The 13,199-nt window shown below is 37.0% G+C and overlaps 2 protein-coding genes across 2 annotated transcripts; one reads left to right on the top strand and one right to left on the bottom strand.

Moving 5' to 3' along the window:
- Positions 1-665: 665 nt before the first annotated feature.
- On the bottom strand, positions 666-2,900 carry LOC107618581 (uncharacterized). Its single transcript, XM_016320689.3, has one exon. The coding sequence runs from the start codon at positions 2,673-2,675 to the stop codon at positions 861-863; it is 1,815 nt and encodes a 604-aa protein (XP_016176175.1). The 5' UTR covers positions 2,676-2,900; the 3' UTR covers positions 666-860.
- LOC148544615 (protein FAR1-RELATED SEQUENCE 5-like) lies at positions 2,796-4,546 on the top strand. The gene is made up of 3 exons (XM_088498965.1): positions 2,796-2,883; positions 3,696-3,757; positions 3,812-4,546. Exons 1-3 carry the CDS (start codon positions 2,796-2,798, stop codon positions 4,544-4,546), a joined length of 885 nt encoding a protein of 294 aa, XP_088355091.1.
- The last annotated feature ends 8,653 nt before the right edge of the window (positions 4,547-13,199 follow it).

Below are 13,199 nucleotides of genomic sequence, written 5' to 3'. Positions count from 1 at the left end.
TCAACATCTTAAATCATGATATCATGTAGAGAAATTGCAGAATGGTATTAACGTTGTATTTGGCGTGACCCATTATTTTTGTTCCTTTTTGGTTCACTTCATATTTAAAAACATAATCGAGACGGGCAAGGATATTTCATTACTTAAACAGTTTATTCGCTCATTGTTGCCTATGCAACTTAACTGTCCAATTGCTTATTGCTCAATCCTTTGTCATAACTCACAAATAAGCATGCTGCATGCACCAATAAATCTTACGGATTGATTTACCTTAGTATTTTTCCCCGCAAACAAATTAACGCAAGGCCAAAATCCGCTACACAAGTTCTAATGCTTTTGTACCCACAACTCATGATTTTTTTTTCCACCAAAAATAATGCCAACTCCTAGCATGATATAATCAACTACAAAAAGTCAAGAAATAATTGAAAGAGACTGGTAAACATCTTTTCCTTTTCTACCATTTAATTTTTTATTTTTCAATTTAATACCTGATAATTGCATTTTTCTCGTATGAAAGATAGGGGGATGGGAAACAAAGCTGTGAAGGGTGAAGATCATTTGTGGAGGGCAAAATCTCTTCCTCCTTAAAAGAAATTTTCCGGAACAAAGTTGTCTCAGCATTGATTCTTGGAACATGCAGAATAAAACAACAGAAACTGTTATTAACACCAAAATAGCACATTGCTCATTTCATTATGAATATCAGGCATATATTCCAACATGTTCTTTAACTCACTACAAATTATCCAGATCTTATTCACTACAGGTTAGCTAGTTCTTATGTCGTAGTATAGAAGGTAAGCGTTGATCCTGTTACCAAAATGGCTCATCTAAGAAGAGGAAAGAGGTGCAACCGATCAGCGTCCTCTAGCAGCATACGCGGCAAACACCGCAGCGAAAATTGTAGTTGCAGAGGATATCACAGTCCACAAGTTCCTATTCTTATGTGCCTCGGACACAGACTTATGCAGCGATTCAAGCTGTTGTTTCATGTCATCTACCATCTCATCCTTGTTCTTGAATGCCTTCCTTATTGCGTCAAGCTCTTCGACGAATGGTTGAACATCTTCCTCTATCTTCTTCCCATCGGTTACTACTTCCTCTATCAAACCATCCTTGCTTTGACACACAAGTGCAGAAGTGTTCTTCAACAATGCCAAGGCCAAGTTTGAATTAACACAGGAAAGCTCAATTTTAGCTCTCAAATCATCCGTCACTCTTTGAGCCTCGACAAGGTTCTTCTGCAATGCGTTCCTTTCCTTTGACAATGCATCTACATGGCCTTCTATCATCTTGTTCTTCTCTATTAGCTTCTCTCGTTCTGTTCTCATCTGATCCAACTCGGTCTCAGCTTGCTGGAGTCTTTCCTCCATCCCAGCAACTTGCAACACCAAATTCTCCACTTTGCTCTTCTCCTCAAAAAATGCCTTTCTGATGTTATCCTTCTCAACCACCACTCCATCAAAGGAGCCTCTATAGCGTTCAACTTCGGTTAACAACACTTGGTTTCTCTCTTCAGACTCTTTACATGACTCTTTCAGCTTCTCCAAAGCATCCCTCAGTCTAACCACTTCTCCCTGCATCTCCACAATTTCATCCTCCCGCTGAGCTTTCACTTGCTCAATTTCGTCCCTCACTCTAATCACCACATCAATCTCTTGCTGCTTTGCCTCCAACTCCTTCCGAACTGTGCCTAGAACCTTCTCAACACCATCTTTACTCTCATTCAACGCCTCAATTCTCTTCTCCAATTCTTCTTTCTCATTCACCAATGCCCTCACTTCCATCTCCATCTCCTTTTCCTTAGTCGCTGCCGCGCCAAGGCTCTCTTCCAGCTCCCTAATCCTCCCCCGCATCCAAGCCTCTTCCCCTTTCAAACCCTTCAAAGACTCGTTCAATTCCTTAATCTCCAATTCAAGACCAACGATCGTCGACTCATACTTCTTTTTCGCCCTCTCAATCTCATTCTTCTCCCTCACAGCACGTTCAATATCCTCCTTCAATTTCCCAATCACAGCATCACCCTTCTCACGTGACCTCACAGACAAATCCCTCTCCTTCTTCAAGTCCTCAATTTCCCTCTCTTTCACATTTCCTTCCTCCACCAACCTCTCGCGTTGTAATCGAAGCTTCTCCGCTTCCTCCCGAACAGTCCTCTCTCTCATCTCAGCTTCTAGAAGCTTCTCTCTCACACTCCTAACCTCGCGAACAGCACATTCAAGCTCACTCCTCAAACCGTCCCTCTCCTCATTCAACCGAATACTAAGCTCGCTCGCCTCTCGCTTCAAAGCGACGACGTCGTTTCGCTCAGCCACGACCTCGTCAAAGCGGAGACTCATCTCCCTGGCCTGCGTCTCCGCGAACGCGAGGAGGACGTGTTGCTCGACTTCCAAGGTTGCTTGTTTATCCGCCGTAACGGAAAGCGTCTCCTTAACGGCGCCGTTTTCGGAAGCGTAACGGTCGAGCTTGGACTGCAAAGCTTTGTTGGCTTCAATGAGGGAGTCCAACTGATGCCTCTTGTCGGTGGTTTCTTGGAGGAGCCTGGCGTTGAGGTTCTTGAGATTCTGAATCTGCGCTGAGTTAGTTTCACTTTCTTGTTCCATTTTTTGTGTTGTCCGCGGCGGGTCTTGGTCTTGGTGTGGTTCTTGAGGGATGGGTTTCTTTTTGGCCATACTAGAGAGGAGGGTGGTGGGGGCTACGGGGTTAAGACTTAAGAAAGAAAGGAGGGATTTTGCATTTTAGGGTTCTAATTATATTTTTGTTTTGTTTAATTAATTTTTGTGGCTTTGGATATGGAAATCCAATCGAATCCAGTTGGGGGATGTGTTATGTATGGAGGACGACTCTGTATTGGATTTGAGGAGAGGGAAGAGAAGGGCGGTATTTGTTGTCTTTAGGTATTCAATATTATGGGCCCAAACCCACGTCATGTTTATGGTAATTCTCCCCAAAATAAATGCGTAGGATATTTTGCTATTCACAGCAGATTCAGCCACTCATTTATCTGTGTATTTACCTATGTATCTCGAAAACTACAATCTACACTCATGTTATTTTCTTTATTTTTTTCGGGTGAAACAGGGCACATCATTCGATGATCCCTAGCATTTGAATTATTTAATAGTTTCACATTTAAATACATTTTTTAAAATTTTTAACGGAAAAGTTCAACATCTATATAAAAAATACATAGATATTATTTAAGTAACTTTTTCCATTCGCGCATTCTCCCATCTCACAGTCGTTTGTTATACACGCGCCTCATATAACGTATATAACGTAAACTTTTTCTGCATAATAAACTTTTCTTAACGTAAACCTTTCTCAACGTAAACCTCCTTCTTCTTCTTCTTCTTCTTCTTCTTCTTCTTCAACCTAATAAAATTTCTTGTTCTCTGCATTATGGATCTGGATTGACTTTGACGTAATTAGCTTCATCGTTCTTCTTCTTCTTTGTTTTTTTCTTCGATCTGGACTTTTGAATTAAAACAATGAATGAATCAACTTCAAATCAGTTGAATGAGTGCGATTTAGATTATTCTTCGGAAATGCATCAATTTGATGAGGTTTGGATTATTGAATTTTGAATCGAATTCAATTGAATGCAATTGCTAATTTTATTTGAATTGAATTAAATGGTTGGAGGTGATCTGAATCTGAATTGAATTGAATTGATAATATATAAATTGTAGACAGAGTTGTTTCGAATTTGGTTTTGTATAATGGATTATCTTTCGTTTACTGTGACGGTTCGGTAAGTATTATAGAATTGTTTTACCGTTAATGACGTTTTCGGTTCACCGTGCAGATCAGCTGTGTTGTGGATAAAAGATTTGTCCTAAAGGTGGGGATGATTTTTGAGACACTAGAAGAAACTGCAAAGTTCTATAAACATTATTCCAAACTTGCCAGTTTTTCTACCAAAATAAGGAATACGACTCGGGATGGAGACAAAATTAAGAATCAACTAATTGTATGCACCAGAGAGGGGAGGTGGAAATCCAAGATATCTCCAACTCTGAAGACAAACCCCTCAGCTGGGCTAAACTGTCCAGCCAGAATTTATGTACACATGAAGGACGTTGGTCTTTGGACAATTTCCAAAGTTGTTTTGAATCACTCACATCCTTGCTGTCCAGAACAGGCAGAGATGCTCAAACAACACATGGATCTTAGCATGTTTGTGCGTCGCACCATTGAAACCCATGAGGAAGCTGGAATCAGACCGAGCAAAACTTACCAATCATTTGTGGCAGCAGCTGGCAGCCACCGTGAACTAGGTTTTATAGAAAAAGACGTGAGGAATTACATCACAAGGGAAGTACGGAATTTTTCCGAAGAAGACGATGCCAAAGAATTTGGGAAGTACCTACTAAGAATGATAGAGAAGAACCAAAATTTCTTCTTCGAGCTCAACCTTGAAGGCGATCACTGCATCAAACATGCATTTTGGGCCGATGCAAGAAGTAGGGCTGCATTTGAGTATTTTAGAGACGTGGTTTCATTTGACACCACCTATAATACAAACAGGTATTTCGTTTAGTGACGTATATTTTCATGTTCTTTGAATGTATATCTTTTGGTTTACCACGGTCTTGGCGCGCTTATTTATGCAGGTACAATTTGGTTTTAGGTTCTTTTGTTGGCGTGAATTACCACGGCTAGTCGACACTTCTCGGATGTGCGCTGATGAAAAATGAGGACATTCAATCATTCAAATGGCTATTTGAGTGTTGGCTACGTTGCATGGGAGGGAAGGCACCAAAAGGCATTCTTACTGATCAATGCGCATCGATTCAAAGGGCAATTGAGCTATGCATGCTAACAACAATTCACCGCTGGTGTATCTGGCACATCATGAAGAAGATCCCAAACAAACTAAACGGCTACAAGGGACACATTGATATTAAACAAGAGGTGAGCCATGTTGTTTGAAACTCGTACACAAAAGAAGCATTTGACAGAAACTGGAATGATTTCCTCACAAAGTATGGCCTCGGAGGCAACAAGTGGCTTTTAGGTAATTGAGGTTTCAATTCGAATTATTTTCATGCTCATATCTTTTTTTCCCAAAGCATGCACTATTTTCGGTTCACCACACCTTATAGGTTCAGTTTATTTTGAGAAGCACACAAAGGAGCAAGAGCATGTATTCATTTTTCAACAAGTTCATAACACGGAATAGCTCCTTAAGACAATTCGTGAAGTAATACGACAATTGCCTAGCAAGTAGAGAGCAAGCAAAGAGAGAATTCGATGCTGCAGATTTTCACACCGTGATACCGTGTGCAACAAAATCAGTAATAGAGGCATAGTTTCAGCATCTATATACCCATCAGAAGTTCAGGGAAGTTCAAGCTCAATTCAGAGGTAAAGTGAATTGTATCACAAGATCAATGCGTTCCACCCTAGGTTTCACAACATATGAAGTCATGGAGCAGGTTTTCAACTCCAGATTCAACAAGTTTTTCGTCACCTACGACGCAGTATCACGAGACGTAAAGTGCCATTGCTTGCTGTTTGAGTCTAGGGGCATATTATACCGCCATTCCCTAAGCGTCCTAAGCTTTGAGCGAGTGGATAATGTGGCACCGAAATACATATTGGAACGCTGGAGCATACACACATCAAGAGTAGCCAAGATGAACCTCTACTGGAGCCGAGAAGTAAGAGATTTGACGAATTAGTGTTTTGGTCGCACAATATATGTGAATTTGCATATGAGTCTGAAGATTTGACCGGAATTCTACATCGGGCATTTGATAAGGTCATGGCGGAGGTGGAAGAATATCAAGAGAGAAGCAAAGAAAAAAGTTTGTTAACCCACGAAGAAGCGACATTAAGTAATGTGAATGACCTTAGCCCACCACGTGTCAAAACAAGAGGTCGACCCAAGAACAGACTTGGTTCAAACATGGAAAAAAAGATCTCAAATGCCATGAAGAAAAAAAAAAAGACAGCTCCAAGCGAGGTAAAATTGACTTGCTTTTGATTAGTTAAAAATTCAATTGTTCATTTTGCTAATATACAATTAATTATATCTTTTGTAGTTGAACCTTTTAGACTCCGGATCATCAATTCAGTCAAGTTCCACTATTTACAATGCACCAGATATGAATTATCAAAGAGAAGATTGTACAAGTTTTAGTTTTTATTAATGTAAATTTTTGTTCACCCATGAGCAAATTTCGGTTCACCATGGTTATAGCAGGATTAATTTCTGACTGTTGTTAGTGTCTAATGAATAGTCACTTTTTTGTGAAATTCTATATTGATATATGCAGTTTTTGGATTCGTCTAGTGTATTAATTTTTAAGTTGAATAATTAGAATTTGTTTTGAGAAATGGGAATCAGGTGTAGTGCTAGTTACATTTTTCGTGTGATTAATTAAACAAAAATTATTAAAAAATCTAAAAGAGTAACATAAATATTTTTAACTTACATTGGTGGAGTTTTAAAACTCTTTCTTGGATGGATTTTCAAGGTTTAGGGTTTTGGGTTTAAGGTTTTAGGGGTTTAGGGTTCAGGGTTCAGTGTTCAGGGTTCAAGGTTTAAAGTTTAGGGTTTAGGGTTTAAGGCTTAGGATTTAGAGGGTTTAGGGGTTAGGGTTTTAGGGGTTTAGGGTTTAGGGTTTAGGGTTTTAGAGGTTTAGGGTGTAGGGTTCAGGTGTTTCTGAAACTGAATATTGATAGAAACATTTTTTTGTAATTAGCTCTCAGAATTTCTCTATAGTATGTTTGCAACTTTCGGTTCGGCCAGTGTATTAATTTCGGTTCATTGTGTTTTTTGGTGTTACAAATGTATTGGTAAATACACCGATTACAATCACTGAGAACCTGGAATAAAACAGCAGTCAGACAGTTCCAAGAGATTTATAAATTAACATCTTAGATGAGTACATTGAATACATTGAAATAAGTGTTGATATTAAGATTAGATACATAGATTAGCATTTACATTAATATTCATATATATACATTGAAAGAAGCATTATTTGCTTTTTTAAACAAGTTACACAAAATATTGTTAAATACAACCAGTGAATCACAATATATCCTATTTACTATCTAAATCCCCATATGTGAATTTACAATAAGGGCTGGAGAGGGCAACAGATGGCTTTGACAGTCTTATTGCTTCAGATTTCCAAATCACTTGCTCTCTGATTTTGTTCATTTCATACAACAGAAGATTTGGACTATTTTGGTACCTTAAGTCATCAATCTCTTCCTACATTTCAATTGAAAGGAATTAGTTACATAACAAATGAACCCAACTGAAATAAGAAAAGAAAGAAGTTTATGAATTTAGAAAGTACTTACTTGTGTCCAAGCTCTATATTTATATCTCTTCCCGCTTTTGATCTTTCGTGGATCAATTGTTTCGAGCCATTTCATGACGTATATTCCACAATCATAGCTAAGTAAGAATTGAGTATAATACGATTAATAGTATACAAAATAAAATACATTAAATATAGCACTATAGAAGAGAAAGATTCTTACTCTGGACGTTGACCATTCAATTGGATATACTCTGCTTCTTTTTCCAGCCTATCTTCCATTAAGGGTTCCGCCCTAGCGTAAACCCTCATCTGAGAAATTATTAATCCCTGAAAGGGAAACAAAAATTAAAAAAATACATCAACAGTGAATGGAACACATTTCATGTACTAAATTATTTGAATAATTTACAAGAAAAATAACTTACAACAAATTTGTTCAGCATCACTCTTGATTCAGGTATATATTTTTCGGCCTATTGATAGGGTCAAGCACATAGAATTTCTTTTTATTGACATCAGCAATCCACAACCACCAATGAGCTCCATTGCAAATTGGTACAATTAGCTGAATTGTGGGTAAATGATAGAATATTTCAGTGGAAACAAATAACAAATGAGAGAATTATTGAAGAATTTTTAGAAATTACAACTTACAAATGGATGCGAAGCAAGTTTTCTTTTGTCAAGAAACTGACGGTGGTGGGCATACTACTCAATATCAAACCGGTATGCCTTGTTTGTCGTTTTATCAATGTACTCCATGCCATGTGTTCCCAACATAAAATTCTGCAAAAACGAAGATCAGTTAAATCAAATTTCCACCGAACCGAACACAATTCATATGATGAATATGACGTGAAAAATATTCAATCATGAAGAAAAATTTTTTCTTCATGGAAAAGAACTTAACACAACACATAACAATCAGGTGAATCAATATGAACATTCCCACCGAACCGAACAGCAATCAGTACAGAATAAGAAATTTAGCTTACCACAATATCCAGCGGCATAATGTATATTTGTTCCTGATACCGGCGAGTTTTGACTTGGTTGAGAATCATGCTATGTATACTGACCACCTACAAGTAGAAAATTTATGAGATATACTATATCAGAGTGTTTAGAAAAATAATTAACGTTAACGCAATTGGGAAAGAATTTACCGTAGCATGCACTTGTTCTTTGGGCATTAGAGACATGAAATATTCTCTTAACCCTTCGTAAAGTGCCTCATGTTTCAAGACAAATATTGCATCATATTCGTTGCTACTATCTTTTGTCTTTTTTACATGTGTCATCCAATGATAACACTTTTCTATCAACTCCTTTGAGATTTTTATTTTTTTCGGAGTTTTTAAAACTGCAGCAGCTGGTAAACGTGGCTCGGAAGTTGTTTCTTCAGCAAAATTTAATACTGTTGTTACTCCAGCATCTACTATCGTCTTGATGAGTGGATATTTTATACGCTTTTGGCATTATTTCATATAGTTTTTAGTATGTTTTGTTTAATTTTTATTAAGTTTTTATAGGTTTTAGTGTTAAATTCACATTTTTGGATTCTACTATGAGTTTGTGTATTTTTATGCAATTTCAGGTATTTTCTGGCTGAAATTGAGGAGTTGGAGCAAAAGTCTTATTCAGAGACAGAGAAAGCACTGCAGATGCTGTCCGGATCTGACCTCCTTGCACTCGAAAGAGATTTTCTAGAGCTACAGAAGTCCAAATAGAGCGTTCTCAATGGCTTTGGAAATCTGACTTCCAGAGCTTTCTGGCAATTTATAATAGTTCATACTTTTCTTCATGTTAGAAGGCCCAAAACTGACGCTAATGCCAACCTCCTGCCCCCTTTCAAGCGTCCAACGCCAAAGAAGAAGAGACCAATGTCTAAACGCCCAAAGAGGACCCCCTAGCCAGCGTTCAACACCCTTGAGGCCTCATAGCACGTGGATCTCATCAAAGCTCAGCCCAAACACTCACTAAGTGGGCCTTAGAAGTGAATTTTAGCACTAAAAAGACTGTTTTACCCTTACTAGTCATTAGTTTAGTATTTAAGGAGTATTTTACATCATCTACGAACACCTTTTACCATATTTTCATTTTATACATTATATTTTCTATCAGTATGAGTTTCTAAACCTCCTAGGTTGAGGGGAGGAGCCCTGCTGAGTTTTATAGATTAATAAAAGATTATTGTTCCTCTTTAATCCGCGTTTGATTCTCTATTCTAAGATGTATATTTGTTCTTCATCAATATGAATGCATTGAACTGGCATAAGGTTATCACATTCTACATGGATTCATTGTGCGTCTTTCATCGGACAATGATGAACCACCAGCTTGATTATGCATCTCTTAGACGGCTAATCCACAACTTCATTGGGGACTCGTCGAGACAACAGTTTAGCCGATTTACGGGGAGATTAGGGTCTTTGTGGTAAAGGCTAGAACCCAAAGGCGCAGCATCCTCCGATTCGGAAGATTCGACCTTGTCTGTGGCATTTTAAGTAGGATCACCAAGGAGAATGAACTGCAGAACCTTCTCCCTCAATCAAAATGGATCCGCACTAACCCTGGGGTTCAGATCTAGAGGAGTATTGGCGGTTGCTCAAACTAGCATCAATCACATACCGCCTACCATAGAAGAAATCATTCACAATTGAAGAAGACAGTAAGACCAGAGTTAATCTAGAAGGACAAAACAACTCCAAGCCTCATCCATCTAAGTTTTAAGATTATCATTCCAAACAATCAAACTGCATTTAAACATAAAATCCAACAACTTCTTGATCTGCCTGACTAAGACCTGCAAGATAACCATAGCTTGCTTCAAACTACAATCCTCGTGGGATCGACCTTAACTCGCTCAGGTATTACTTGGATGACCCAGTGCACTTGCTGGTACAGCTGTACGAAGGTGTGTTTTTGGCGCCGTTGCCGAGGATTGTTTGAGTTTGGACAACTGACAGATTATCTTGTTCCCTAGATCAGGTATTTTATTTTATTTTGTGAGTCTTTTATTTTTATTTTCTTCTTCCTATTTTCGAAAAAATAAAAAATATTTTCTTTTCTTAATCTTTTTTAATTGAGTTTTTGATTTTGTTCTTGGTCTTGCTTAAAGTTCGAATTTTTTTTTGTTTTCTTTCAAAATTTTTTTCAAAACCTTTTCTGTTTTTGGCTATGTATTTTCTTTTGACTTTTCTTACTTTGAGTCTTACCTATTTCTTGTTTTCTTTTTCAAATGTTTTTCAAAAATCTTTTCTTTTCTTTATTAATCTTTACCTTTTGTTTGAGTCTTTAGTTCTTGTTCTTGGTAAAAGTTTTGAATTTCTTGGTATCTTTTTCCAAAAAAATTTCAAAATTAGTGTCTTTTGTTTGATTCTTGTGTCAATCTTTAAGTTTGGTGTCTTCTTGTGTCTTTTTTTTTTAAATTTTCGAAAATTGTGTGTTTGTTTTTCAAAAATTTTGGGTTTGGTGTCTTTTGCATGTTCTTGTGTTCTTTGAATTTTTTGAGTCTTGTTCTTGGTGTTCTTTTTAATCTTCAAAGTGTTCTTGTGTTTTCTTTTTGTTTTGATCTTAAAATTTTTAAGTTTGGTGTCTCTTGGTGTTTGTCTTCAAATTTTCGAAAATTGAGTACTTTAGATCTAAAAATTTTAAGTTTGGTGTCTTGTTGTTATTTTTCTCTTTCCTCATTAAATTCAAAAATAAAAAAATATCTTTTCTTATTTTTTATTAATTTTTCAAAATTTTTAATTAAAAATTCAGATTTTAATTTCAAAATTTTTATCTTATCTTATCTTGGTTTTAAATTTCAAAATTCAAATCTTTTAAAAAATCTTACCTTTTTATCTTTCTTAAAAATTCAAAATTTTTTCTTATCTTATTTCAAAATTCAAATTTTAAAAATTAAACCTTTTCAAAATTCAAATCTTTTTCAAATTTTTATCTTATCTTGTTTCAACTTCAAAAATTCAAAATTCAAAGTTTAAATTTCAAATTTCAAATTTTAAATTAAAATCTTTTTAAATTATCTTTTCTTAACTTCCTTATCTTATTTTTTTTACTTAACTTATCTTATCTTCTCTATCTTATCTTCTTTTAAATTTTAAAATTAAATCTTTTTCAAATCTTTTTAATTCTTCTCTTATCTTGTTGACTTTTTCAAATATTTTTAAAATTAAATCTTTTCTAATCTTCTATCTTATCTTATTTTCAAAGCTTTCTTAATTAGTTACTTGTTCTCTCTCTTTTTTTTCAAAACTTACTAACTAATTTCTCTCTCTTCAAATTTTTGAAATTTCTTAATTATTTCTTTTATTTTCGAATTAATTTTCCATTTTTATTTTATTTATTAATTTTCAAAATATTTTTTCCATCTCTTTCCCTCTACCTCCATTCTTCTTGTCTTCTCAAGACATTTTACTGGAAGTGCTCTATACTCTAATATAGAGACACACACCTTCCCACATTCTTGTTTTCTCACTGAGTGTACAGAAATAGGAAGAGTTCACCATGAACTCGAATGGGGATGAACAGTTTAGAAGAACTTTAGGGTCTTATACAGTCCCCACTCCTGACTTCTATGAAAGCAGCATTAGCATACCTCCTATTGGAGTAGCTAACTTTAAGCTCAACCCACAGTTAATCATTCTAGTACAACAAAACTGCCAATTTCATGGACTTCCACAAGAATAGCCCATGGAATTCCTTGCAGAATTCCTGCAATTAACTGACACAGTATACACCGAGGGAGTAGACTAGGATGTCAATAGATTGATGCTTTTTTCCTTTACTGTTAAAGACCAGGCAAAGAAGTGGTTAGACAACCAACCCAAGTCTAGCTTGAAAACATGGAATCAGCTGGTGGACAAGTTTTTGAATAAATACTTTCCTCCAAGAAAGCTGACCCAGTTGAGACTGGACATCCAAGGCTTCAAACAAGGAGATTCTGAATCCCTATATGATGTTAGGATGAGATACAAGATGATGCTAAGAAAATGCCCGACTGAAATATTTTCAGAATGGGTAAAGTTAGACATCTTCTATTATGGACTCACAGATACGGCTAAGATGTCCTTAGACCATTCTTCTGGTGGTTCAATCCACATGAACAACACCATTGAAGAAGCTCACGAGCTCATTGAGACAGTTACTAGTAATCAACATATGTACTCATCTAACGAGACTCCAATAAAAGGAGAGGTTAAGACAGTGTCCACTGAGTCAGACCCTCCTGAGCAAAGTGAGTCATTAACCCAACAATTGCACTCCCTTGCATAACAAACGTTGAAATTGCAAGGGATGTTGCAAGAAGCCTGAGCCTCTAACAAGAATATAGAGGCACAGTTGAGTCAAGCTAGACTGCACTTGTCTGAACAGATAAGAGAAGAGTGTCAAGCTCTTCAATCAGGGAGTACCCTGAACACCCAGCCTCAGAACAGTAAGAGGCAGGGAGAGGAAGAAATGGCAGCAGATGAATAAGCTGCAACCCAGGGTACCATCAGGGGCGTTGAACGCCTAGAAAGGGATGGCAGCCAGGGCATCCAATGCCCAGAAGGGGGCAGCCCAGGCATTGAATGCCAGCCCATGGGAGACCAAACACGTGTAAGTGATGGGAACACCTCTCCTAAGCAGGTTGGTGACCCTTCTTTAGGCAATATGGACACTCACCCTGCACCACTCATGGATCTTGAGTACAAGACCAAGTTACCATTCCCTCAAAGACTCCAAAAAGCAGAAAAAGATAGGTAATTTGCCAAATTCTTAGAAGCTTTTAAGAAGCTGGAGATCAAAATTCCCTTTGCAGAGGCTCTTGAACAGATGCCTTCATATGCTAAGTTCATGAAGGAAATACTGAACAACAAGAGGGATTGGAGGGAAGTAGAGACAGTAGCTCTTACTAAGGAGTGT

The sequence above is a fragment of the Arachis ipaensis genome, chromosome B9 (genome assembly GCF_059453495.1).
Source record: "Arachis ipaensis isolate K30076 ecotype BB chromosome B9, ASM5945349v1, whole genome shotgun sequence".
Taxonomy (NCBI): Eukaryota; Viridiplantae; Streptophyta; class Magnoliopsida; order Fabales; family Fabaceae; genus Arachis; species Arachis ipaensis.
This window is presented reverse-complemented; position numbering and strand designations above follow the sequence as displayed.